The sequence below is a fragment of the Notolepis coatsorum genome (assembly GCF_963971535.1).
Source record: "Notolepis coatsorum genome assembly, chromosome: 10".
Taxonomy (NCBI): Eukaryota; Metazoa; Chordata; class Actinopteri; order Aulopiformes; family Paralepididae; genus Notolepis; species Notolepis coatsorum.
Genome location: NC_140174.1, coordinates 125,121,537 through 125,148,075, shown reverse-complemented (window position 1 = coordinate 125,148,075; position 26,539 = coordinate 125,121,537). Strand labels below are relative to the sequence as shown.

Below are 26,539 nucleotides of genomic sequence, written 5' to 3'. Positions count from 1 at the left end.
AAAGAAGTTTGGCATCCAACCAGAATGCAAATGTAGCAGTCACATGCATTAATTAACAATATACAATGTACAAGTGTTTAAATGTGATATATATGAAGAAGAAAAAATTAGAAAAAAAAACTCTAACCCTAACTAACTAACCTTACTGTCATGCACCTTTCACTTGTCCTAATAAGCTAACCTACACTGTAGCACTCAACACTTTGATGAACATTGCTTCCTGCTGTCTTGTTTTACAAAACTTGTAAGCCGCTTTGGATAAAAGCGTCAGCTAAATGACTAAATGTAAATGTAATAGAACAAGCTACTGGGTAATATGCTAAACAGATGTATGTAGTATAATTATGTACAGTGATACAGGTATAATATACTAGGTGGTAAGCCATACTGACCAATGGTATAACTAGTAAGAGTAGGTATGGGATATATACAGATATATAATATATACAGGTATGTATGTATACAGGTAAGTGAACAGGGATATGCAGATATGGGTAGGTAATATATGGGTAAGTATACTATAGGTAGGTAGATTTATATACATGCATAATCTCCAGGTTATGATGAATTTAGTAGCCTACTTTAGGCCTGAACTGTTTCTTTCTTTCTGATTTCTCGTACCACCATAACTCTTCTCGCAGCCCTAGTAGCCTTTAGTGTAACCTCGTTTCCAGTGTCAGTACTGTTGTTCTGTAGCACTCTGGTTGGTTGATGCTGTTGATTGATTGATTGATTGATTGATTGATTGAAAACCTTTATTAACAGATTGCAGAATGGGTACAATACAGTACGGCTCAATACACACAATTGTTAAGGGGGTGCAGACCAGAGAAAGACTTTCGTCTTGTTTACATCAGGGTCCCCCATTTTCAATTCATAATGAATTGCTGTTGATTATTGGAGGTTGTCTGTTTTTAGGCCAAGATGCAAATAATTGTAAGCACAATTTTAAGCTTAAAAGTAGTTTATAAATCTATCCTTAATCTTAACCACTCCCACTGCCTACACAATTTAAATAAATATAAAAAAAATCTTCCGGGCCGTCTGATCTAGCCGCGCGTCTGTCTGCCTGCCTAGTGTCCGTATCTTTAGTCACTGCTCCCCCTGCCGGTGTAAACTAGTAACTACAAGAAGGAACCGGGTGTTGAATAAAGTTTAGTTTATTCGGCGAAACATGGAAACATGGCTGCTGCCGTGAAGCACACACAACCTGACAAACAACACCAGGTAAAAACTGTGTAGCCGATTTTAACGCTCATTGAAATAATAGATATTTATTGGCTACTAATTGGCTAAATAAACTGGTTACAGAGGAGTTTAAATCTTTATTTCAGTCGCACTGTTTTGTAGAAAGAATCAACGATATAAGCGATATAGCGAATTGAAAATGGGGGACCCTGATGTAAACAAGACGAAAGTCTTTCTCTGGTCTGCATCCCCTTAACAATTGTGTGTATTGAGCTGTACTGTATCGTACTCATTCTGCAATATAAAGTTTTCATTCATTCATTCATATAGAATGACATGCAAACGTTAGCGACTGTATCATTAGCCAGATGCTAACTGCTCCTTTGGTTGCTGTAGCAACAGAGAGTCTTCCATGGAGGTGCATCCCGTCTGGATGGATCTGAGCAGCGGGACGAAGAGGACTTCTGCACGGCTCCACGCCTCGGTGCTGAGCCTGGAGGAGAGGGCTGCCACTAGTGCCCAGATGAAGAGAGCAGAGTTTGTCAGGGAAGGCGAAAGGTTGAGGAGACAGTAAGTACATGGCCCCCGTAAATGGCCAACCCCCCCACCCCCTCCTAATGTACAGTCTCCCTTCATTATATGTATATTTTCTGTTAGGATCTCTGGGTAACAGTACTGTATATTTGCATATCGTATATGTCACAAATGTAACAGTACTATATACCTGTATGTCATGTATGTCCCTATGTCATAAATGTCATGATGAATTGAAAATGGGGGACCCTGATGTAAACAAGGCGAAAGTCTTTCTCTGGTCTGCATCCCCAATTGTTTGTATCGAGCCGTACTGTATTGTACCCATTCTACAATCTGTTAATAAAGTTTTCAATCAATCAATCAATCAACATTTTAATAGTATTTAGTAATGCAAATAATATTATTACGAGGTGTGTTCCTGTAGTACGCGTTTCTGAAATCATTCAGAGAAATCGTTTTTCCTTGAGAGTAACATTTTCCTCAATCAGTACATTGTACATTTCTGTCGTCGTCTCTTTTGTGGCAGGGTTGAGAAACTAGAGAAGGAGAGACCACTGGGCGCTCCGTGCAGGAAGAATGGATGGACACATGGGCTGGGAGACCTGGACCAGTATGAGAAGACACTGCAGGAAGAAAGACATGCTGACAGTGGGTCTTTTTTCATAGTGATGTTAATGTAATATCGTAACTGATATTTGCCCTACAATAAATATAGTTACAATATATAATCTAATATATAATCTAAAAAAAAGCTAAATGCTAAATATATGCAATATATAATCTAATAACCCCATAATCTAAATCTAATCTAATATATAATCTAAAAATGCTAAATGCAAAAATAATATATTTATTAGTTATCTATAATTGAACCCTTGACAACACTGCTCAACTCTGAGTAGCCTCACTGCCATACTGGCACACGCACATATAGGCAAGTATGCACACTGGCTGGCAGCTGACGCCAAGTGCACGACGCAGCCAGATCATATGGCCTTCTCCCAACCACATACTTACAGCAGTGGTCAAATGCCAGTAGGATGTAAGTTTGTGTAATTGTGTATATTTATGAAATCCAAGTTACTTGCAGTATGAATGTGATAAATCCTCCGAAAGTAGACCACCTCTGCTGTCTTTAAAGGACCATTGGCATCCAATGTAATAAAAAAAGTCAACCAACGAACTAGATTCTTGTACCGGATCTCCTCTCTGGTAAACAAGAATACCCGAAGACTCTGGCAGGAGCACTCATTCAAGGGTACTACGACTATGCTTGCACCTCATGGTACCAAAGCACCTCAAAGGCGCTTAAAACAAGATTACAAACATCACAAAACAAACTGGTCAGACTACTACTTGACCTTACCCCCAGAACCCACCTCACCCCTGCCCACTTTGACAACCTAGGATGGCTTAGAGTAGACGACAGAGTACAGCAACTTGCAATGGGCCTGGTCTACAAGATACACTATACGACTAAGGTACCCATGTACATGTCAAAATACTTCCCAAAGGTCAGTGAATACCACAACCACTACACCAGAGGAAGCTCAACAAATCATGTTAAACCCAGATTCGGCTCAAACAAGGGACTAAACACGTTTCGCAATTATGCCACATCAATGTGGAACGCCCTACCCAAAGCTGTAAAGGAATGTGAATCCCTACCCACATTCAAAACCGCTCTTAGAGCACCTACGGGAGGCTGCAATTCAAAACTGGCCACCGCCCACCGTAAATGCCCAAAACCCCCACCACCTCCTAATAGACAGTCTCCTCCCCGCTGTATGTATATTTCTCTCCCACCCACCCACCCCCTCCTAATGTACAGTCCCCTCCCCATCATATGTATATACTCTTGTCAGGATCTAGGGGTAACAGTACTGTATATTTGAATACCGTTTATGTCACAAATGTATCAGTACTAAATACCTATATGTCCCTATGCCATAAATGCCATGTATGTTTTGTATGTCATAAATGTCTATATGAATTGAAAATGGGGGACCCTGATGTAAACAAGACAAACGTCTTTCTCAGGTCTTCATCCCCTTAACAATTGTGTGTATTGAGCCGTACTGTATTGTACCCATTCTGCAATCTGTTAAATAAAGTTTTCATTCATTCATTCATTCACCAGGCTAATGTTGACTTTGACTAGGCTGACACTTTATACACATCTGCACACACCATTTTTTAAATAGTCTAGCGGGATTTCAGAAAAAAGGCCCTGTGGCTCTACCTAAAAGCTGGGAACCAGACTCTGGTAATCTGAATCCAATAAACATGGTTCCCAAGTGAAAAGTAGTTTTTTACCTTCTAATTTGCTTAACAAAATGGCCACCAAATTTCCAATTTTCTCCAATAACTCTGTAATCAGGAAAGCAGAAATGGTTACAATATAAATGTAAAAGATAAGTACAAATATTTTTCTGTAATGGCGGCTGCTAATCTATATATTTTAAGAGTAGGATTACCACTGATTACTTAAAAATTTCTTAAATCACATTATTTGACCCTCAAAACATAGGTATAGACACTTTCTTTGTAATTTCTGCTTTCCTGGTTACAGAGTTATTGGAGAAAATGGAAAATTTGGGTGGCCATTTGTTACGCAAATTAGAAGGTAAAAAAAAGTTTTGACTTGGGAACCAGGTTTATTGGATTCAGCTTACCCGAAGTATGCAAAAAAGTTTGGTTTCCAACTCTTACCCAAAAATGCTCTTGGAAGTAAAATTTCTCAGGAATCCCGTTAGACTAAAATACGGGGTAATGGTGAGCAGTCAAAGTCAGACTGCTATAAAACACTCCAATTTAAGATTAATTAGGTTTGAAAGTATTGTTAATCTGAAAACACAACATGGATTTATATAGTTTGTCACCCCAATGGTTCTTTTCTTTCTTGTGACATGTGGAATAGTCTTAATAGCTTGAAACATTGTCTAAGTAAGTATCCCTGTCCATCCTTGATCACCTCATAGCATTCTGCATATCTTTGTCATCTTTCTTCCATCAGAGATGAATCTTCAGAGGCAGTTGGGGAATGTCCACAGTGGATTGAAGAAATTTCAGAGACAGCTCCTGGATGTGAAGCCCAGTCCTGACTGTGAGGTTACTGTTTGTGGTGGCAGGCCAGCGCTACTATTTGTATTAAGATACTGTATCAAGTAGTGGAAAGGGCTGTGCAAATAATAATAATAATAATAATAATAATAATAATACACTTTATTTGTATAGCACCTTTCATACAAGAATTGCAGCTCAAAGTGCTTCACAGCAGTAAAATAAAGACAGGCATCAAAATAGACAAAGTCAAGGTAAGACATATAAACTAAATCAGTTCTTCATTCACAAGCTGATCGTCACACATAATAATAGACCATTTAAAAATGGACAGTAATAAAAGAGCAGCAAAATTATGTAATAGTGCAGTAGGTTCTGAATGACTGTTTAAACTGTTTAAAACCTGACAGTCTTTCCTGTTTGATACCCACACAGTTTAAAACCTGACAGTCTTTCCTGTTTGATACCCACACAGTTTAAAACCTGACAGTCTTTCCTGTTTGATACCCACAGTTTAAAACCTGACAGTCTTTCTTCCTGTTTGATACCCACACAGTTTAAAACCTGACAGTCTTTCTTCCTGTTTGATACCCACACAGTTTAAAACCTGACAGTCTTTCTTCCTGTTTGATACCTGCACAGTTTAAAACCTGACAGTCTTTCCTGTTTGATACCCACACAGTTTAAAACCTGACAGTCTTTCCTGTTTGATACCCACACAGTTTAAAACCTGACAGTCTTTCTTCCTGTTTGATACCCACACAGTTTAAAACCTGACAGTCTTTCCTGTTTGATACCCACACAGTTTAAAACCTGACAGTCTTTCCTGTTTGATACCCACACAGTTTAAAACCTGACAGTCTTTCCTGTTTGATACCCACACAGTTTAAAACCTGACGGTCTTTCCTGTTTGATACCCACACAGTTTAAAACCTGACGGTCTTTCCTGTTTGATACCCACACAGTTTAAAACCTGACAGTCTTTCCTGTTTGATACCCACACAGTTTAAAACCTGACGGTCTTTCCAGTTTGATACCCACACAGTTTAAAACCTGACAGTCTTTCCGGTTTGATACCCACAGTTTAAAGCCTGACAGTCTTTCCGGTTTGATACCCACACAGTTTAAAGCCTGACAGTCTTTCCGGTTTGATACCCACAGTTTAAAGCCTGACAGTCTTCCTTCCTGTTTGATACCCACTTTGACCCTTCAAACCTTCCTCTCGGGGCAAACCTCCCTCTCAGGGCGCAGTTCCAGGCCTGGGTCCCCCACACAGTTTAAAACCTGACAGTCTTTCTTCCTGCCTGCAGTAAAAATGCAACACAAGAAGTGTTTTTATGGTACTGTGTTAGTTTGGGAAACTTATTTTGTGGTGGGCCTGTCTGAAGCACTAGGACTGGCATTAATTCACTTGACTTTGATTAAAGATAAATGTAAATAAATGGTTTCATACAGCGCCTGGTGCTTCCACTTGTGTTTTCAGTGATAGAGAAGCTGAAGGAGATAATGACGGAGGTAGAAAACTCGATCAACACCTTCAAGGAGGACCAGCGCTTACGGTAAACGGTCACACTTAATGCAGTGGTAGATGGCTGATACAACATAGGAGTTGTTCCTACTTGAAATGGTTCAAAACTGTAGCAACAAAGGACAACTATGAGTGTAACGGCCTCTGCTGCAATGATGACTCAACCCGTTTTTGATCTTTACTGATTGGCTTTATTTCCGTTCGAAGAGAACATCTTTATTCCGAACCGTAAAACTGTGAAAACATACATGAAATACAATAAATCACTGATCAAACCATAACAACATACATACATATTATCGGTCTTTGCAAGGTTGGTTGTTAACCCACTGAACTTAACTACAAGCGCATTACGGCCCCAAACGTACCTTGTTGACTGCATGCAATACAAGAGGAAATGAGGGACTCTGGTCTCGGTGTTACTCTGCTGATGGTTGGGGAGAAGTGAGCGGTCGACCCTTGTAACTTCTCTCTATTTATACATTGTGTGAGAGGAGGTCTGGAAGGTTCTGCTATGACATCACTGCTATGACATCACAACCTTCCAGAACGTTCTAGCCTGTTCTAACCGGTACTACTATGACCTCACACTGAAGCTTAACTTGAATTACACTATGACACGCCTGCAGTTACAATGAGCATCTCTTTGTTTCATACTCAGACCTTGAAGAAATCAGTCCCAAACTTGACTCAACTAAATGTATTTGGCCTCACAAAATGCTACTGAGGTGCAGACTCTATATATAATACTTTTGTAGTTGTACTGGGCATATATAAGACTTGTGTAGTAGTACTAGGCATTTATTTACATTTGACATTTAGTCATTTAGCTGACGCTTTTATCCAAAGCGACTTACAAGTTCTGTACGACAAGTCATCAGGAAGGGCACAACTCTTATCAGCTGAGCAACAATGTTCATCAAAGTGTTGAGTGCTACAGTGTAGGTTAGTTTATTAGGACAAGTGCATGATAGTAAGGTTAGTTAGGGTGTGACCTGATGAGAAGAACACTGAACGGCTGACCTGGGGTCAGTGTTGACCGTGGCTGTGACTTGATGAGAACACTGTGAACGGCTGACCTGGAGTCAGTGTTGACTGTGTGTGTGACCTGATGAGAACACTGAACGGCTGACCTGGGGTCAGTGTTGACCGTGGCTGTGACCTGATGAGAACACTGAACGGCTGACCTGGGGTCAGTGTTGACCGTGGCTGTAACCTGATGAGAACACTGAACGGCTGACCTGGGGTCAGTGTTGACCGTGGCTGTGACCTGATGAGAACACTGAACGGCTGACCTGGAGTCAGTGTTGACCGTGGCTGTGACCTGATGAGAACACTGAACGGCTGACCTGGAGTCAGTGTTGACCGTGGCTGTGACCTGATGAGAACACTGAACGGCTGACCTGGAGTCAGTGTTGACCGTGGCTGTGACCTGATGAGAACACTGAACGGCTGACCTGGAGTCAGTGTTGACCGTGGGTGTGACCTGATGAGAACACTGAACGGCTGACCTGGAGTCAGTGTTGACCGTGGGTGTGACCTGATGAGAACACTGAACGGCTGACCTGGAGTCAGTGTTGACCGTGGGTGTGACCTGATGAGAACACTGAACGGCTGCTCTCCTAATGTCTCCCCTCAGCTTCGAGGAGCTGTTAAAGGAGGAGAGGACGTGCGTTCAGGAGATGAGCGCGTTGGAGAAGAAGATGGAGAACTGGTCCCTGGTGGTCCGATCAGAGCCCAGAGTGATGCCCGCTTCCACAGTGAAGGTCTGTCTGTCGCCCCACATCCTCCTCTCTGACTTCTCACACCGAGTTAACCCTTTCACTACCACACTACCACCCTTTCACTACCACACGACAGTAGGTTAACCCTTTCACTACCACACTGCAGAAGGTTAACCCTTTACTATCACACTACAGACGGTTAACCTTCGATAGTGTGGTAGTGAAAGGGTTAACAGCAGAAATATCTGTTGAGTGGGGGATGGGTTGCAATTGCTGGCCAGGCAGCGTGTACCACTTCCGCAACGGATTTGATTTCCGGGGTTGGCCTGATTGGCCACTAAGCCCATGTGACCCTACGCTGGCACGCCCCCCTTACCCCGCTTACGCCTGCTACTACTAGCCGAGTGATGAATGAAGCTCTATCTGTTTCACCTAACAGCACTATTGCTCCGTGATCATAGCCATCCATCTCTAAAGCTAACCACTATTTGTAAAAGCCACAACCACGTTACCATAATAATAATGTAAATCATTGTGTCATTGTACATATTGTGTACACCGTTAGAAGCTAACACAGCTTATCATTGTGTCGTTGTACATATTGTGTACACCGTTAGAAGCTAACGCAGCTTAGCCTGGTAGCCAGCATGAATGCCCGATGTAGAAGGCATAGACGCAGGTCGCTTGTTGGCCGGCATGAGTGCCCGATTTGGGGTGGTTCTCCTCTTTGTGTGCCTTTGTCCTTGCGGGTGTTTTGCCGGGGGAGCTTGTGGACGCGACAATAGTGGTGGTTGTAGGGTGTTTGAGCTTGTAGCGCTAGTAAGATATTCAATCGTTTATAATGAAAACCGCGTAGACTCAAAACCATGTTAATTTTACGTGGAATGAAATACTTTCACGGTCATTTCACACTTGATCCAGTAAAATAATCCAACTTCGTTGTCCCTTTAACTGTAGCTATAGATGGTCTTGTTGTCCCTTTAACTGTAGCTATATATGGTCTTGTTGTCCCTTTAACTGTAGCTATATATGGTCTTGTTGTCCCTTTAACTGTAGCTATAGATGGTCTTGTTGTCCCTTTAACTGTAGCTATAGATGGTCTTGTTGTCCCTTTAACTGTAGCAATAGATGGTCTTGTTGTCCCTTTAACTGTAGCTATAGATGGTCTTGTTGTCCCTTTAACTGTAGCTATATATGGTCTTGTTGTCCCTTTAACTGTAGCTATAGATGGTCTTGTTGTCCCTTTAACTGTAGCTATAGATGGTCTTGTTGTCCCTTTAACTGTAGCTATAGATGGTCTTGTTGTCCCTTTAACTGTAGCTATATATGGTCTTGTTGTCCCTTTAACTGTAGCTATAGATGGTCTTGTTGTCCCTTTAACTGTAGCTATAGATGGTCTTGTTGTCCCTTTAACTGTAGCTGTAGATGGTCTTGTTGTCCCTTTAACTGTAGCTGTAGATGGTCTTGTTGTCCCTTTAACTGTAGCTGTAGATGGTCTTGTTGTCCCTTTAACTGTAGCTATAGATGGTCTTGTTGTCCCTTTAACTGTAGCTATAGATGGTCTTGTTGTCCCTTTAACTGTAGCTATAGATGGTCTTGTTGTCCCTTTAACTGTAGCTGTAGATGGTCTTGTTGTCCCTTTAACTGTAGCTATAGATGGTCTTGTTGTCCCTTTAACTGTAGCTATAGATGGTCTTGTTGTCCCTTTAACTGTAGCTATAGATGGTCTTGTTGTCCCTTTAACTGTAGCTATATATGGTCTTGTTGTCCCTTTAACTGTAGCTATAGATGGTCTTGTTGTCCCTTTAACTGTAGCTATAGATGGTCTTGTTGTCCCTTTAACTGTAGCTATAGATGGTCTTGTTGTCCCTTTAACTGTAGCTATAGATGGTCTTGTTGTCCCTTTAACTGTAGCTATAGATGGTCTTGTTGTCCCTTTAACTGTAGCTATATATGGTCTTGTTGTCCCTTTAACTGTAGCTGTAGATGGTTTTGTTGTCCCTTTAACTGTAGCTATATATGGTCTTGTTGTCCCTTTAACTGTAGCTATATATGGTCTTGTTGTCCCTTTAACTGTAGCTGTAGATGGTCTTGTTGTCCCTTTAACTGTAGCTATATATGGTCTTGTTGTCCCTTTAACTGTAGCTATAGATGGTCTTGTTGTCCCTTTAACTGTAGCTATAGATGGTCTTGTTGTCCCTTTAACTGTAGCTGTAGATGGTCTTGTTGTCCCTTTAACTGTAGCTATAGATGGTCTTGTTGTCCCTTTAACTGTAGCTATAGATGGTCTTGTTGTCCCTTTAACTGTAGCTATAGATGGTCTTGTTGTCCCTTTAACTGTAGCTATAGATGGTCTTGTTGTCCCTTTAACTGTAGCTATAGATGGTCTTGTTGTCCCTTTAACTGTAGCTATAGATGGTCTTGTTGTCCCTTTAACTGTAGCTATAGATGGTCTTGTTGTCCCTTTAACTGTAGCTATATATGGTCTTGTTGTCCCTTTAACTGTAGCTATAGATGGTATTCTTTACCAACATTAATGAGTGCAGACACAGCCAGGACTAGCAATCAATCACTTACACATTATGCAATCAGTACTAGCAATCACTTACACATTATGCAATCAGTACTAGCAATCACTTACACATTATGCAATCAGTACTAGCAATCACTTACACATCAGTTATATGTTTATATATTCAGTATAACAGCGGTGATATTGCTTAATTACTGCACAACAACTCTACCTGTACCACGTGTATGTTATTTTCTGCCCCCATGCACATCCTCTGCCATGACATAGCAGAGAAACCCAGCTAAACGGTTCTGGTTCTGGGTCAAGTCGACCTGCTCTCTGACCCACACGGCACCTTCATCCTCAGTCCTCTGACCCACACGGCACCTTCATCCTCAGTCCTCTGACCCACACAGGACACCTTCATCCTCAGTCCTCTGACCCACACGGCACCTTCATCCTCAGTCCTCTGACCCACACAGCACCTTCATCCTCAGTCCTCTGACCCACACAGCACCTTCATCCTCAGTCCTCTGTGATGTGTCTCTTCCAGGCGGCCAGACCTCCGGATGTGGAAGTCCCCTCAGAGGTGAGCGCCCTGGAGTCCTTCCTGCAGAGGACCGGAGGTCCGGACGGAGGCTGGGACCAGTACGACCACCAGGCCTTCCTCAATGTGAGCAGAGAAGTATTTATACCATACAAATATATATGGTTCTACATGTTTGATCTGAAGTTTAGCCAAAGCTAATATCCTGTCTTGGTATAAAGGTGGGGAGCTGTCTTGGTATAAAGGTGTGGACTAAACGCTGTGTCTTGGTGTATACTGTAGGTATGGACTAAACACGGTGGGCGAGCAGCGTACAGGAGAGAGGCCAAGCTGTATCTTCCCAGCAGAAGCCTCGAGGAGATAGAGCGACATGAAGACTGGTACCTGGAGCTCGTCCACCTGCAGGACCTGAAGAGGGAGGTAAAACAAAGCCCCCACACGTCACCGTTCAGTGTCTACACCTCGGCAGGATTACCGCAAAATCACGATCAAATAGATGAGAATGAAATGAGAATTGACACGACTGTTAGTGTTTATATTGTGTGCAATCGGCTTCGTGGCTCAAAGGAGGCCTGTCCAAACTAAAAGTGTATCAACTTTATCAACAAAACGACGTCATGGTCATGGGGGCGTGAACCAATGAAAACGTTTCCCTTGCAACAGGAAGTAACAGTGTTTATGGGAAATGAGAATTACGCTACCAATTATTTCAGCAATGGTCTCATTTGTTTACGGTAACCATAACAAGGTATGACAACCTATCTGACAATTATACAGTGCAGTATATGATATATTATTGTTGATTGTTTGTTAATTGTTAATTAATTGTTTGATTGTTAAGTTTGCAGTCCATTATTTCCAAGGACCAAGGGCCCATGAAGCCAGGGGTGCGTTGCTCATGGCGTGCAACCGGCTCTGTGAGCAGAAGCACGTGCGTGCACACAGGAATGCGCTGCACTCGACTGATGCGCCAACTCGCTAAGTACCCACCTGGCTACTTTGCATAACAATAACGCAGGTCGTCAGGTGTGTTCAAATACATCCTCGGATACATTCACACAAAACTTGTGAATGAAATGTGTTACATTCCATTCTTAGAGGCAATTAGGCATTGTCTTTATTCTGTGTGTATGCAAGGGTACATTCATGCGCATGCGTGGGAGCGTGCGTGCACATAGCGTCATTAATACACCGTGCAACCAGCTTTGAAACAGCAACGCACCCCTGCATGAAGCCCACTACATTTTTTTTTACCTAGTAATGTTTACCTCCAGTAATGTTTAACTCCAGTAATGTTTAACTCCAGTAACGTTTAACTCCTGTAATGTTTAACTCCTGTAATGTTTAACTCCAGTAATGTTTAACTCCTGTAATGTTTAACTCCTGTAATGTTTAACTCCAGTAATGTTTAACTCCTGTAATGTTTAACTCCTGTAATGTTTAACTCCTGTAATGTTTAACTCCAGTAATGTTTAACTCCTGTAATGTTTAACTCCTGTAATGTTTACCTCCTGTAATGTTTAACTCCAGTAATGTTTAACTCCTGTAATGTTTAACTCCTGTAATGTTTAACTCCTGTAATGTTTAACTCCAGTAATGTTTAACTCCTGTAATGTTTAACTCCTGTAATGTTTACCTCCTGTAATGTTTAACTCCAGTAATGTTTAACTCCAGTAACGTTTAACTCCAGTAACGTTTAACTCCAGTAACGTTTAACTCCTGTAATGTTTACCTCCTGTAATGTTTAACTCCAGTAATGTTTAACTCCTGTAATGTTTACCTCCTGTAATGTTTAACTCCTGTAATGTTTAACTCCAGTAACGTTTAACTCCCGTAATGTTTAACTCCTGTAATGTTTAACTCCAGTAATGTTTAACTCCTGTAATGTTTAACTCCTGTAATGTTTAACTCCTGTAATGTTTAACTCCAGTAATGTTTAACTCCTGTAATGTTTAACTCCTGTAATGTTTACCTCCTGTAATGTTTAACTCCAGTAATGTTTAACTCCAGTAATGTTTAACTCCTGTAATGTTTAACTCTTGTAATGTTTAACTCCTGTAATGTTTAACTCCTGTAATGTTTACCTCCTGTAATGTTTAACTCCAGTAATGTTTAACTCCAGTAATGTTTAACTCCTGTAATGTTTACCTCCTGTAATGTTTAACTCCAGTAATGTTTAACTCCTGTAATGTTTACCTCCTGTAATGTTTAACTCCTGTAATGTTTAACTCCAGTAATGTTTAACTCCTGTAATGTTTAACTCCAGTAATGTTTAACTCCTGTAATGTTTAACTCTTGTAATGTTTAACTCCTGTAATGTTTAACTCCTGTAATGTTTACCTCCTGTAATGTTTAACTCCAGTAATGTTTAACCTTTATTTAAAATCGTAAGCTTCTGAGGTTTCCCTCATTTACATAAACGATGATTGTACAAAATGTAAACAGTACATAATACAAACAATATTCACAGAAAATTAAACACCAGAGTAAAAATTAAAAACTTAAAAAATAATAAAAAAATATCAGCTAAAACAAAAAAGATCAGCTAAAACAAAAAAGATCAGCTAAAACAAAAAGATCAGCTAAAACAAAAAGATCAGCTAAAACAAAAAAAATTATCAATGTCATTAGGATCAACTGTAGCAACATATATCATCTCATGATCAATTCACCATCTTTCTCTCGTCGTCTCGATCTCCAGGCCATCCAGCGGTGGAAGAGCAGGAGGCAGAAGGAGCGCCAGGCCAGGATACACAGCCAGGAGGAGGTGGAGGAGGAGCGGAGGAGGGGGAGGGAGGGCCAGCAACACAGGTGGGTCGGGGGGAATAGAACCAGGAGGTGGTGGGTCGGGGGGATGGAACGGAATAGAATAACTGGAGCAGTTAGCCGGGCTACAGAGTAGCGTGAGGAGAATAGAGAATATAATTGTGTTCCGTCTTCCTGTAGAGCTGAAGAGGAGAGGAGCGAGGCTGCACAGCGCCTGGGGGAATGGAGAGAACATAGGAGGAGGAGGGAGGAGCTGGAGGAGGAGAAGAGACTGGCTGAGGAGGTACACCAGAGGAGACAAGCGAAGGTGGGGGTGTGTGTGTGTCTGTGTGAGTGTGTGTGCATTGTGTCTGTGTGCATTTGTGTCTACTTTGTGTGTCTATATATATATATATATGTATGTAACAATTTAAGCAACTTCCTCAAGAGCAGCCTGAATGTTCAGCTGTAGATGGCGTGGGTGTATCTCAGGTATCGACCAGGGTGTGTCGCGTCTTAGAAGGCAGAAGGGGTCCCACGTGACATGTTATTGGAACGGTTATGAATGTACTAGATTCATAACCACTTTTGAGTGTGAATAATAAAGTGCATGGGGCATTTAGATTCACAACAAGGTCCACGTGTGTTCACTTCACGTAAAGGGGAATGGATTCAGGGCAGGCGGTGAAATGGGCACAACGAAGGAAGCTGGACAGCCCTGTTACTGTGACTGTGTTTCAGGAGGTGCGGAGGCGCCAGGTGGAGGTGAAGCTGACGCTGGAGGAGCAGCTGCGTCTCAGGAGGGAGGAGCAGGAGGAGCAGGAGAGAAAGAGGAGGGAGGAGGAGCAGAGAGACACCGAGGAGAGGCGGAGGGAGGCAGCAGTGGGCATCAAACGCTTCCAAGAAAGGGTATGGTGGCCAGGAGGGCCATTCCCTCTGTATATAGGCTAGTTCTTCATGTATGTGTTTACTGTGTATATATATAACACATTTTATTACTTACTAGCTAGTTAGTGAGTTAGTGTGTAAGTTATTTCTAAATAACAAATACTTTACCTAACTAGTTAGTTAGACAATTTAGTTGGTTATCTAACAAATGCATTAGTTAGTTAGTTAGTTAGTTAGTTAGTTAGTTAGTTAGTTAAAGGTGATGTGGTATATAAATGTGGTATTTCTTGTTAAAATAATAGCTCTACATTCCAGCAGCCATCACGATATAAAGTGTTTGGTCAGTAACATTTTCGTTCCCACTTTATCCAATCAGGAGAGAGAACTCCACACTGCAAAAATGGCCGGACAAGTCATTCGCCATAAGCAATAAGCAAATAATGTGCTTGAAACAAGTACAATAATCTGCCAGTGCAGGAAGCTAATTTTGCTTGGCAAGATTTCTTGAAATAAGTAAGAAAAAAAGATAATAATATATATATATATATATATATATATATATATATATATTAGTGTTATCTCTCCTGATTGGATAAAGTGGGAACGGGATACCAGAAAATGTATTTAGTGTTTACTGCAGAGTGGATGGACTGGGACTCATGTTACTGACCAGACACTCTATAACAGGCTGTCGGAATGTAGAGCTATTTAACACTTATTTAAACAAAAACATACCACTTACAGCACCTTTTAATGCATTTGTCAAGTAACTAATTGACAGATAACCTGTACTTTGGGTCCTATACTCTACAATTAATGTCTTTCCTTGACACACATGGCATTCTGGAGGTCTTCCAATCTGGTTTTAGAGCACTGCACAGTACAGAGACTGCACTTTTAAGAGTTTTTAATGATATCCTTCTCGCCACTGACTCTGGTGACTCCCTTATTCTCGTACTTTTAGATCTCACTGCTGCCTTCGACACAGTGGAGTGGAGTTTGGAGCACTGGGTTGGCATTAAAGGCCAAGCCCTGGAGTTTTTTAGATCATATTTGTCTGAGAGAAGTTTTTGTGTTAGCCTGGGCGACGCTGTATCCTCCACAGCACCTCTCCCCTGCGGGGTTCCCCAAGGCTCAATTCTCGGGCCAATTTTATTTGTGTTGTACCTGCTCCCCTTAGGGCCTATACTCCGAAAGCATGGCGTCTCCTTTCACTGCTACGCAGATGACAGCCAGAATTACATGCCATTAAAAAGAAACACTACCAACCCGGTAAAACCACTACTAGCATGCCTTGATGATGTTAAGGCATGGCTGGCATCAAACTGTCTTTGTCTCAATGACAGTAAAACAGAGGTCATGGTGTTTGGTCCCAGCAATGGTCATGTGCCTCCTCCTGGTGATCTGGGCCCTCTTGGGCTTTTTGTGAAGCCAACAGTCACCAACCTAGGGGTGAAATTCGATTGTGACCTAAAGCTGGACAAGCAGATCAATACTGTGGTGGGAAGGAGCTTTTTCCAGCTTAGGAGGCTGTCCAAGGTCAAACCTTTTTTATCCCGGTCCGTTTTTGAAACGGTTACCATGCTTTTATGACCTCTCGCCTTGATTACTGTAATGCCCTGTACGTGGGCGTCAGTCAGGCCTCCCTCTCTCGTTTGCAGTTGGTGCAAAACGCTGCTGCCTGTCTGCTGACGGGAACGCGAAAGAGGGAGCACATTTCCCCTGTGCTGGCTGCCCTCCACTGGCTTCCTGTGCGTTTTAGGATTGATTTTAAGGTTTTACTGTTTGTTTTTAAATGTTTGAACGGCTTGGCACCGGGTTACCTCTCAGACCTCCTGGAACCCTATGTTCCTCTAAGGTCCCTCAGGTCCTCTGACCAGCTCCTCTTGGCCGTTCCAAACTCCAGGCTGAAGCTTAGGACCTGGGACACAGTCACCTTGTGTATACTGTTTACCTTTACTCTTACTCATAGTATATATTATAGTATACATATACAGATTCAAATGATTTATTGCCTATATTTATTGTAACGTATAATATAACCGATAGGGTATACAGATACTCATCTGCACCTTTGTTTATTTTTCTCGGGTGTGAATGTGTGAGTGAACGGGTGAATGTGAGGCATTATGTTGTAAAACGCGTTGGATAAAAAGCGCTATATAAATGCAGTCCATTTACCATTCACATTTTTATATTCAGATCTAATTTGATTGCCTATGTCTTTATACTATTACCCTGCCCGTACCCGTACCTCCCCTCCCCCATGGTTGCCTTTGTGTGTGAGTGAATGGGTCAAATGTGAGGAACAAAATTGTAAAGCGCTTTGGATAAAAGCTGCTATATAAATGCAGCCATTTACCATTATTATAACTACAGATGAGGTACTCAAAAAACTGAGCGCCCTCCAACCAAACAAGGCCACTGGCCATGACAACATCCCCTCCAAATTCCTCAGAGACTCAGCAGCAGCCATCACCCCAGTCATCACACACATAATAAACCTCTCCATAAAACAGGGACACGTCCCCAAGGACTTCAAAATTGCGAGAGTAACGCCCCTGCACAAAAAGGGCAGCAAATTAGACCCGGGCAACTACCGCCCTGTTTCTATCCTTACATCCATCTCGAAAGTCATGGAAAAAATAGTATACGAACAGATCGAAAAGTACCTCGCGGAAAAAAATCGAATCTACGAATTCCAATCTGGCTTCAGAACATCCCACTCCACTGACACATGCCTTCTCTACTTGAACGACCACATCAAACAAGAGGTGGACACGGGCTAATACTGCGGCATGGTCATGCTGGACCTACAAAAGGCCTTCGACACTGTCAATCACACCATTCTGATTGACAAGCTAAAAGCAATTGGTTTTGATAGTTTATCAGTGAGCTGGATACAATCCTACCTGGAGGGGAGGGAACAGATGGTGGAGGTAAACGGTACCCTATCCCCCCCCCTCACAGTGAGCTGTGGTGTTCCACAAGGAAGCATACTAGGACCGCTACTATTCCTAATTTATGCAAATTACATGTCGTCAGCTTGTGACTGCAACTTGTTCCTGTTTGCGGACGACTCAGCCCTGCTGGTCTCTGACAAGAACAAGTTACAGGTTGAATAAGCCCTCAGCTCGGAACTAGGCAAAATCTGCATATGGCTCGCCGACAACAAACTATCATTACACATGGGCAAAACAGAGTCCATTCTCTTCGGTTCAAATAACAAACTCAGCAAGACCGACGGCTTCTTGGTTACAGTGGGTGACAATATTATCACAAGGAAAGATGAAATTACCTACCTGGGTTCCATCCTAGAGGCTAATCTTTCCTGTGACAAAATGGCATCCAATGTAATAAAAAAAGTCAACCAACGAACGCGATTCTTGTACCGGATCTCCTCTCTGGTAAACAAGAATACCCTGAAGACTCTAGCAGGAGCACTCATTCAAGGGTACTACGACTATGCTTGCACCTCATGGTACCAAAGCACCTCAAAGGCACTAAAAAACAAATTACAAACATCTCAAAACAAGCTAGTCAGACTACTGCTTGACCTGACTCCTAGAACCCACCTCACCCCTGCCCACTTTGACAACCTAGGATGGCTTAGAGTAGACGACAGAGTACAGCAACTTGCAATGGGCCTGGTCTACAAGATACACTACGCAACCAAGGTACCCATGTACATGTCAAAATACTTCCCAAAGGTCAGTGAATACCACGATCACAACACCAGAGGGAGCTCCACAAATCATGTAAAACCCAGATTCGGCTCAAACAAGGGACTAAACACGTTTCGCAATTATGCCACATCAATGTGGAACGCCCTACCTAAAGCTGTAATGGAATGTGAATCACTACCCACTTTCAAAAACACTCAAAAAACACCTACGTGAGACTGCAATTCGAAACTGGCCCCTACAAATGTCCTAACCTAGTTGTACATTAAATGACCAAGTAAGGCGTTGTCAGCATTCCAATGTACAGTGTAAAATGTGTTGTGTCCCCTACCCAACCCCCCCCCCCCCCCCCACCTCCAATGTACAGCCCTCACCCCACCCCACCCAACCTCCTCCAATGTACAGTTTCTACGCCAAATGTATATACTGTAGCGCTGAGAAGAAGGAGTCGGAGGCGGTGTCTCGAAGCTAAACTCAATTTCTTTATTCATCAGCGTAACAACAAATCGACGTAGTCGTATCGACAGTAAAATAAGAATGCCGGTGGCCGGAAGTGCCACCCTATAAATCGTCCGGGGGGAACTACCATTCCCAACGAGTTCCGTGTGAATTATGTACAGTCACTACACAAGCCCCCCCAGAATTCACCCATAGTCAAAATCCCCCCGGCGTGGGGGAACAATTGCCCGGCCCCTGCGTGTGCGGAAAGCCGGGGGCGGGGAGGGCGGAGTGGCATAAGCGCCCGCGCCGTCCACGACACCCGGGGGCACGAAACGGCCTCGGCGAGCGTGGAAAACCGGGGGCGGAGAGGGGAAAGCGTCGCAAGCGCCCGTACCCTCACCGACACCCGGGGGCGCTGGCATCGGTGAGGCCGCCGGTGGCTCTGTGGGCGGTGGCACCCGGGGCAACGGCGGACGACCCCTGCGGGGGGGAAGGGCCAACTCCAAAGGCTGTGAAACGTCTATGTGAGCGGGCTTGATCCTGTCTATCGACACGGTCTCCGTCCTACCGCCCATGTCGACCATGAGGTCCTTGTTACCGTGTCGCAGGACCCTAAACGGGCCATCGTAAGGGGGGCGTAGGGGCCCCCGGTGCGCATCGTGGCGAACAAAAACATACTCCGCCGTGTGCAGGCTGCGCGGCACCCGGGAAACGGGGGTACCATGCCGCGACGTGGGAATCGGGGCGAAGGTCTGAGCCGCTTCTCGCAGGGTGGAACGCTGGCTGGCCGCGGACCAAGGGGTTGTCGCGTCCGGAATGAAATCCCCCGGGACGCGCAATGTCTGGCCGTATAACAGTTCCGCGGACGAGGCCTGCAGGTCCTCCTTGGGGGCGCTCCTAAGTCCGAGCATGACCCACGGCAGCTTATCCACCCAGTTGCCGTCCGTCAGGCCTGCGCGCAGCGCCGCCTTCATGGACCGGTGGAAACGTTCGCATAGCCCGTTGGCCTGCGGGTGGTACGCGGTTGTACGGTGCAGCTTAACCCCCAGGCCGCTGGCGACCGCGTTCCAGAGCTCTGAGGTGAACTGCGAGCCCCGGTCGGAGGAGAGGTCAGACGGGGTCCCGAAACGTGCGATCCACGTGCTGATAAAGGCGCGGGCCACGTCGGAAGAAGACGTCGAGGCGAGGGGAACGGCTTCCGGCCATCGGGTGGTCCTGTCCACCATAGTGAACAGGTAGGTAAACCCGTGAGAGGAAGGAAGCGGACCCACGAGGTCAACATTGACGTGGTCGAACCTCCTCTCGGGAACCACGAATGTCACAAGCGGGGCCTTGGTATGTCGGTGCACTTTAGCCCGTTGGCAGGACACACACGCGTCGACCCAGGCCCTCACGTCTTTCTTGAGCCCCCGCCACACAAACTTCTGTGACACCAACCTGCTCGAAGGCTTCCTACCGGGGTGAGACAGGTCGTGCACAGCCTCGAAAGCCCGCCTGCGCCAGCCTATAGGGACCAGCGGCCGGGGTTGCCCGGTGGAGAGGTCACAGAGCAGGGACGCGCCCGAGCCGCCAATCGCGACGTCTCTGAGGCGCAGACTGGTATCCGCTGTCCTGAGGGCCTGGATGTCGTGGTCGGAGGCCTGTTCCGAGCCCATGGCGACGTAGTCGAGGCCCAGTTGCACAGCTCCGATGACGACCCTGGATAGGCAGTCTGCGACCACGTTGGCTTTCCCGGCGATATGCCGTATGTCTGTCGTGTACTCGGAAATGTACGAGAGTTGGCGCTGTTGTCGCGCGGACCACGGTTCAGCCACCTTGGACATGGAGAACGTGAGGGGTTTGTGGTCGACGAAGGCCGTAAACTCCCGGCCCTCCAGCATGAAACGAAAATGGCGCACCGCCAACCAGAGACCTAGGAGCTCTCTGTCAAATGCGCTGTACTTGCGCTCCCTGGGGGTCAGTTGACGGCTGAAAAACGCCAGCGGTTGCCAGGCGCCGTCAACGTATTGCTCATGCACTGCGCCCACCGCGTAGTCTGACGCGTCGGTGGTAATGGCGACCGGGGCCCCCGGTGACGGGTGAGCCAACATGGCTGCACCCGCCAGGGCCGCCTTGGTGGCCGCGAAGGCTGTCGTCCTCTCGGCCGTCCAGTCGACCGGCTGGTTGGGGGACTTGCCCTTCAGCGCCTCGTAAAGCGGCCGCATGGTGTGGGCCGCCCGGGGGATGAACCGGTGATAAAACGTCACCATCCCGAGAAATTCCCTGAGCGCCCGGGCCGTCGGGGGTCGTGGGAAAGCGGAAACGGCCTCCACTTTCGACGGGAGGGGGGCGGCCCCCCTCCTGTCGATGAGGTGTCCGAGGAACCGTATGGAGGTCAACCCGAACTGACACTTAGCCGGGTTGATGATTAGGCCGTTTTGGCCCAGCCTCGTAAAGAGGCATCGTAGGTGCTCAAGGTGCTCCTCGGGCGAGGAGCTGGCGACGAGGATGTCGTCCAGGTAGACAAAAATAAACGGCATGTCTCTGAGCGTCGAGTCCATTAGCCTCTGGAAAGACTGTGCCGCGTTCTTCAGTCCGAACGGCATCCGTAGGAACTCAAATAGACCGAAGGGTGTTACCACCGCCGTCTTCGGGACGTCCAAGGGGTGTACCGGCACTTGGTGGTAACCGCGTACCAGGTCTACCTTCGAAAAGAACAGCTTACCCGCCAGGTGCCCCGAGAAGTCCTGGATGTGGGGGACCGGGTAGCGGTCTGGCGTGGTAGCGTCGTTGAGGCGTCTGTAGTCCCCGCACGGTCTCCATCCCCCGTCCGGTTTGGGCACGATGTGCAGCGGCGAGGCCCAGGGGCTGTCCGAGCGTCGGACAATCCCCAACTTCTCCATGTTGGCGAACTCTGACCTAGCGACTGCTAGTCTGTCAGGGTTGAGCCGGCGGGCCCTAGCGTACACGGGAGCTCCTTGAGTCTCTATGTGATGCTCGACCCCGTGTTTGGTGGTCGCGGCCGAGAACGTAGGCTGTGTCAAGCCGGGAAACTCCCGCAGTAGGCGTTGGTACACGTCACCTTCTGCGAGCGAGCTGGCCAGCCCGCTGTATACCACTTCATTGCGCACACAAGTCAAGGAAGCGTACGTCTGGGCGTCTACCAGGCGGCCGTGCCTCACGTCCACGAGGAGCCCATGTGCGCAGAGGAAATCCGCCCCGAGTAGTGGGAACGAGACGTCGGCCGTGACAAACTCCCACGTGAACCGCTGTCCCCCGAAACACAACTCCACGGTCCTCGTGCCGTAGGTGCGGATCGGGTTACCGTTGGCGGTCGTCAGTCGCGGACCCCCCCCCCCGCCGGCGGTGTCTACCACCGTCGCCGGTAGGACGCTCCTCTGTGCCCCGGTGTCGCAGAGGAATTCTCGACCAGAGAGTGTGTCCTTAATGAAGAGTAGCCTGTTCGACGTACCTGCGCTCACGGCCGCTACTGGGCGCAGGTGTTGGCGTTTCCCGCCCTGACAAAAGTACAAGGCGGGCGGCACTTCGTTGCTTTCGCGCCGAAGCGTGCATGGAAATAACACAGGCCTGTGTCATTATTGCCGTCGGCCGCGGCGCCCCTCTCCATCTTCGCCCCTCCCCCTCTGGGCATGTGCGCCCGTGTCGGGGCCAGCACCTCTGGGGCTAAGTGCTGCGTGGCCAGGTAGAACCGATCTGCCTCCTCCGCCAGAGCACGGGGATCCACAATGTTTGTATTGGCCAGCGCCGTCTGTACCCGTGGAGGCATGTGTCTGAGGAACAGCTCTTTAAATAAAAAGTTCGGCTGCTCGGCGCCCAGTAGATTCAGCATCATTTCCATATGAGCCGACGGCTTGCTGTCTCCCAAGCCACGTATATCCAACAAACGTCGGGCCCGCTCAGACGGCGACAACTCAAAAATCCTGAGCAGGTGCGTCTTAAACGCCTCATATCTATCCCGGGCCGGCGGAGCGGTAATGAAGCCTACCGTCCTCGCCGCCGTAGTGTTGTTCAGACTCGAGACGACGTGGAAGTATCGAGCGGCGTCCTCCACGATTCCCCGTAGGGCGAATTGCGCCTCCGCCTGGGCGAACCACGCGGCCGCCGACTGCTCCCAAAACTCAGGCAGTCTGAGAAAACCAGCGTTGTTTGCCATGTTCGCCGTATTCTCCGTCTCGGAAACTTCCTCGAGACTAATGTCAGGGTCACCAGTGTAGCGCTGAGAAGAAGGAGTCGGAGGCGGTGTCTCGAAGCTAAACTCAATTTCTTTATTCATCAGCGTAACAACAAATCGACGTAGTCGTATCGACAGTAAAATAAGAATGCCGGTGGCCGGAAGTGCCACCCTATAAATCGTCCGGGGGGAACTACCATTCCCAACGAGTTCCGTGTGAATTATGTACAGTCACTACAATACACTCTTTTTCTGGACACTTTTGTATCACAAACAGTACTGTATTTGCAAATCTGATATGTCATAAATGTATAGATGTAGCAGTACTGTCTATCTGCATGTCATGTATGTCATATATGTTATGATGAATTGAAAATGGGGGACCCTGATGTAAACAAGACGAAAGTCTTTCTCTGGTCTGCATCCCCTTAACAATTGTATGTATTGAGCTGTACTGTACTGTACCCATTCTGCAATCTGTTAATAAACTTTTCAATCAATCAATCAATACTGCTGCTGCTGTTCTGCAGGACCTCCACAAGGTGGTGACAAAGGTCAAGGAGAGCCAGCAGCGGGAGCAGGAGGAGACTGAGAGACGGGAGAGACTCGCTGCTAAAATGAAGGAGAAGGTGAGGGTTTAACCCTTTCACTGACGCACTACCAAACGGTTAACCCTTTCACTGCGACGATACACAGAAGGGTAACTCTTTCATTGGCACACGACAAAGGGTAAACCCTTTCACTACCACACTGCAGAAGGTTAACCCTTTACTATCACACTACAGATACAGATAAATATCACATGAAGTGCAGATGATAAATATCACGTATGAAGTGCAGATGATAAATATCACATATGAAGTGCAGATGATAATTATCACATATGAAGTGCAGATGATAATTATCACATATGAAGTGCAGATGATAATTATCACATATGAAGTGCAGATGATAAATATCACATATGAACAGGGGTGCAGTGGTAATATCAGAAGTGGTGGGATGGTGGGGATGACGCCACGTGCACGCATGCACATAAATGTTCCCTCGTGTGCGCACAGAACAGCTCCGACCAGCATTATGATTAGAATGAGTATTATGCATAAATAGTAGGAAAGATGTTTGTATAGGAAATTACCGTGCGTGTTTTTTAGGAAATTTGTATAGGAAATTACTGTGCGTGACTGCGCGTACTTCTGCTCAGAAAAGTGGTGGGATGGCGTGGTACCGCATGGGACCACCACTGCACCACTGCATATGAAGTACAGATGATAAATATCACATATGAAGTACAGATGATAAATATCACATGTGAAGTACAGATGATAAATATCACATGTGAAGTACAGATGATAAATATCACATATGAAGTACAGATGATAAATATCACATATGAAGTACAGATGATAAATATCACATATGAAGTACAGATGATAAATATCACATGTGAAGTACAGATGATAAATATCACATATGAAGTACATATGATAAATATCATATGAAGTGCAGATGATAAATATCACGTATGAAGTACAGATGATAAATATCACATATGAAGTACATATGATAAATATCATATGAAGTGCAGATGATAAATATCACGTATGAAGTGCAGATGATAAATATCACACGAAGTACAGATGATAAATATCACATATGAAGTGCAGATGATAAATATCACACATGAAGTACAGATGATAAATATCATATGAAGTGCAGATGATAAATATCATATGAAGTGCAGATGTCTGGGACAAATCAAAGACATAGACGGATAGACACAATGGTCTGGATGCGAGTATAAAATTAAGCAAAAATATCAATCAATTTAAAGGTAGCTATAAACAAGCACTTATGGACACATATAAGAGAGAGGAGCTTGAGCAGTAATGTGACTGCCTAATACATATTTCTTCTAATTTGGATATATAAAAAAACTACTTTTATTTTATTTTTCATTATTTGTTATATTATTTAAATTTGTATTAAATTATAATGTAAAATATTGTAAGGAAGGGGCAGGCAGGGCTTGATACGTTTTTTTTTATACTTACCCCTGTTCTTTCTCGAACACTTATTGTATAGAAATAGTCTTTGAATATTTACTTTTTTTGTTTTTTAAACTTGTTTTATGTTTCTATGTTCGAGACAAATACAAATCATCAAATCAAACCTTCTAGATCCTTCAGGATCAAACCAAAGTCATCATGAGAAATTAGATCTTCATACAGAACCAAGCATTTCACTGTAATGTACATGTACCTCATAATGTGACAAATAAAGCACAACTGAACTTGAACTTGGTGTGTGATGACCTCTGACCCTTGCCCCCTGTCCCACCCAGGCGGAGGGTAACATCACCCGGGACCGGTCCCGACTGACCCGGCCCACGAAGGGATGGGAGGCGAGAACCAAACACCCGGGCCCCACAGGAGAAGGAGGGCCCGTCCTGCACATGTTCCACAGGTCCGAGTCCCTCACTTCAGATACTTAAAAAGCCTTGTTTTAAAGTCCGGTGCACACACACACACACACACACTGGAAGGTTCTGAACTTCCGATTATGAAAATGTCTTGAATATGTAACCCTTTAAAAGCACAGTTATCACATTACTGACTGCGCTTGGAGAGAAAAGAAGTATCTGTTGGGACCGTGATCGCCACAAGAAATCTACCAATTTGCCGTGTTTTGTTTTGTCGTGTTGCAGGGCTGTTCCTAGCTGGAGACAAGGCCTATGACCATCAACACTGGAAGCAAATAAGATGATGTATTCAGAAGGAGCTGATCGTGGAAAATGCTTGCTGTTTTATACTAATGATTATTTCTTAATGGTAATTTGATGTACCTCAAACACCTACGCATTAAAGACTGTGCCATTATTTATAAATAACTTTGTCTCTGAGTTGTTTGATTTGATTGTTCTGTTTGTCAATGCACTTAATCTTTATGAACATGTTCTTTTTAATTGTATTCATTATAAGTATCAACATTTGTCTTTCAAATTTGATTTCCACTGCAAGTCTAATGACTTATTCATTATCATCATCAAATCAAATTGATTCGTAAGGCCCGACAACACACGTTAATGTCCCCATGGGCCGTACACGTCTTCTTTAAACAAGTCAAGAAGAAAACATCACAATACTGTAAGTCAACAACAAAACAAGAACACCATAAAGTCCAAAAAAATGTTAAATAAATAAATGCAACACTCCACGCGAAGGTAAGGAAAAACTCACTAAAACCTAGCAATAAATCATCATCATCTCCCCCAAGACATTAGAGACTTTTTAGGTTTTTCAAGACCGTCTCTTCTCCACTGCCTTCTCTCAGCCCCCATCCATAACTAACCCTAACCCTCACTAACCACCTCTTAGTGTGTCATATGATGAATTGAAAATGGGGGACCCTGATGGAAACAAGACGAAAGTCTTTCTCAGGTCTGCATCCTCTTAACAATTGTATGTATTGAGCTGTACTGTACTGTACCCATTCTGCAATCTGTTAATAAA

General features: G+C 44.8%; 1 protein-coding gene across 1 annotated transcript; it reads left to right on the top strand.

Moving 5' to 3' along the window:
* Positions 1 to 1,176: 1,176 nt before the first annotated feature.
* On the top strand, positions 1,177 to 25,829 carry ccdc112 (coiled-coil domain containing 112). The gene is made up of 14 exons (XM_084323175.1): positions 1,177 to 1,227; positions 1,585 to 1,758; positions 2,252 to 2,373; positions 4,742 to 4,831; positions 6,272 to 6,347; positions 7,956 to 8,082; positions 11,106 to 11,225; positions 11,382 to 11,519; positions 13,801 to 13,910; positions 14,046 to 14,172; positions 14,586 to 14,753; positions 23,558 to 23,656; positions 25,372 to 25,493; positions 25,735 to 25,829. Exons 2-14 carry the CDS (start codon positions 1,601 to 1,603, stop codon positions 25,763 to 25,765), a joined length of 1,488 nt encoding a protein of 495 aa, XP_084179301.1. The 5' UTR covers positions 1,177 to 1,227; positions 1,585 to 1,600; the 3' UTR covers positions 25,766 to 25,829.
* The last annotated feature ends 710 nt before the right edge of the window (positions 25,830 to 26,539 follow it).

What these genes read in the sequence shown, in the direction of transcription:
- ccdc112 (XM_084323175.1), top strand. Translation starts at nt 1,601, where the DNA reads ATGGAGGTGCATCCCGTCTGGATGGATCTGAGCAGCGGGACGAAGAGG. An exon ending in AAGGAGGACCAGCGCTTACG is followed by an intron (nt 6,348 to 7,955) that starts GTAAACGGTCAC and finishes GTCTCCCCTCAG; the next exon opens with CTTCGAGGAGCTGTTAAAGG. An exon ending in TCAAACGCTTCCAAGAAAGG is followed by an intron (nt 14,754 to 23,557) that starts GTATGGTGGCCA and finishes GCTGTTCTGCAG; the next exon opens with GACCTCCACAAGGTGGTGAC.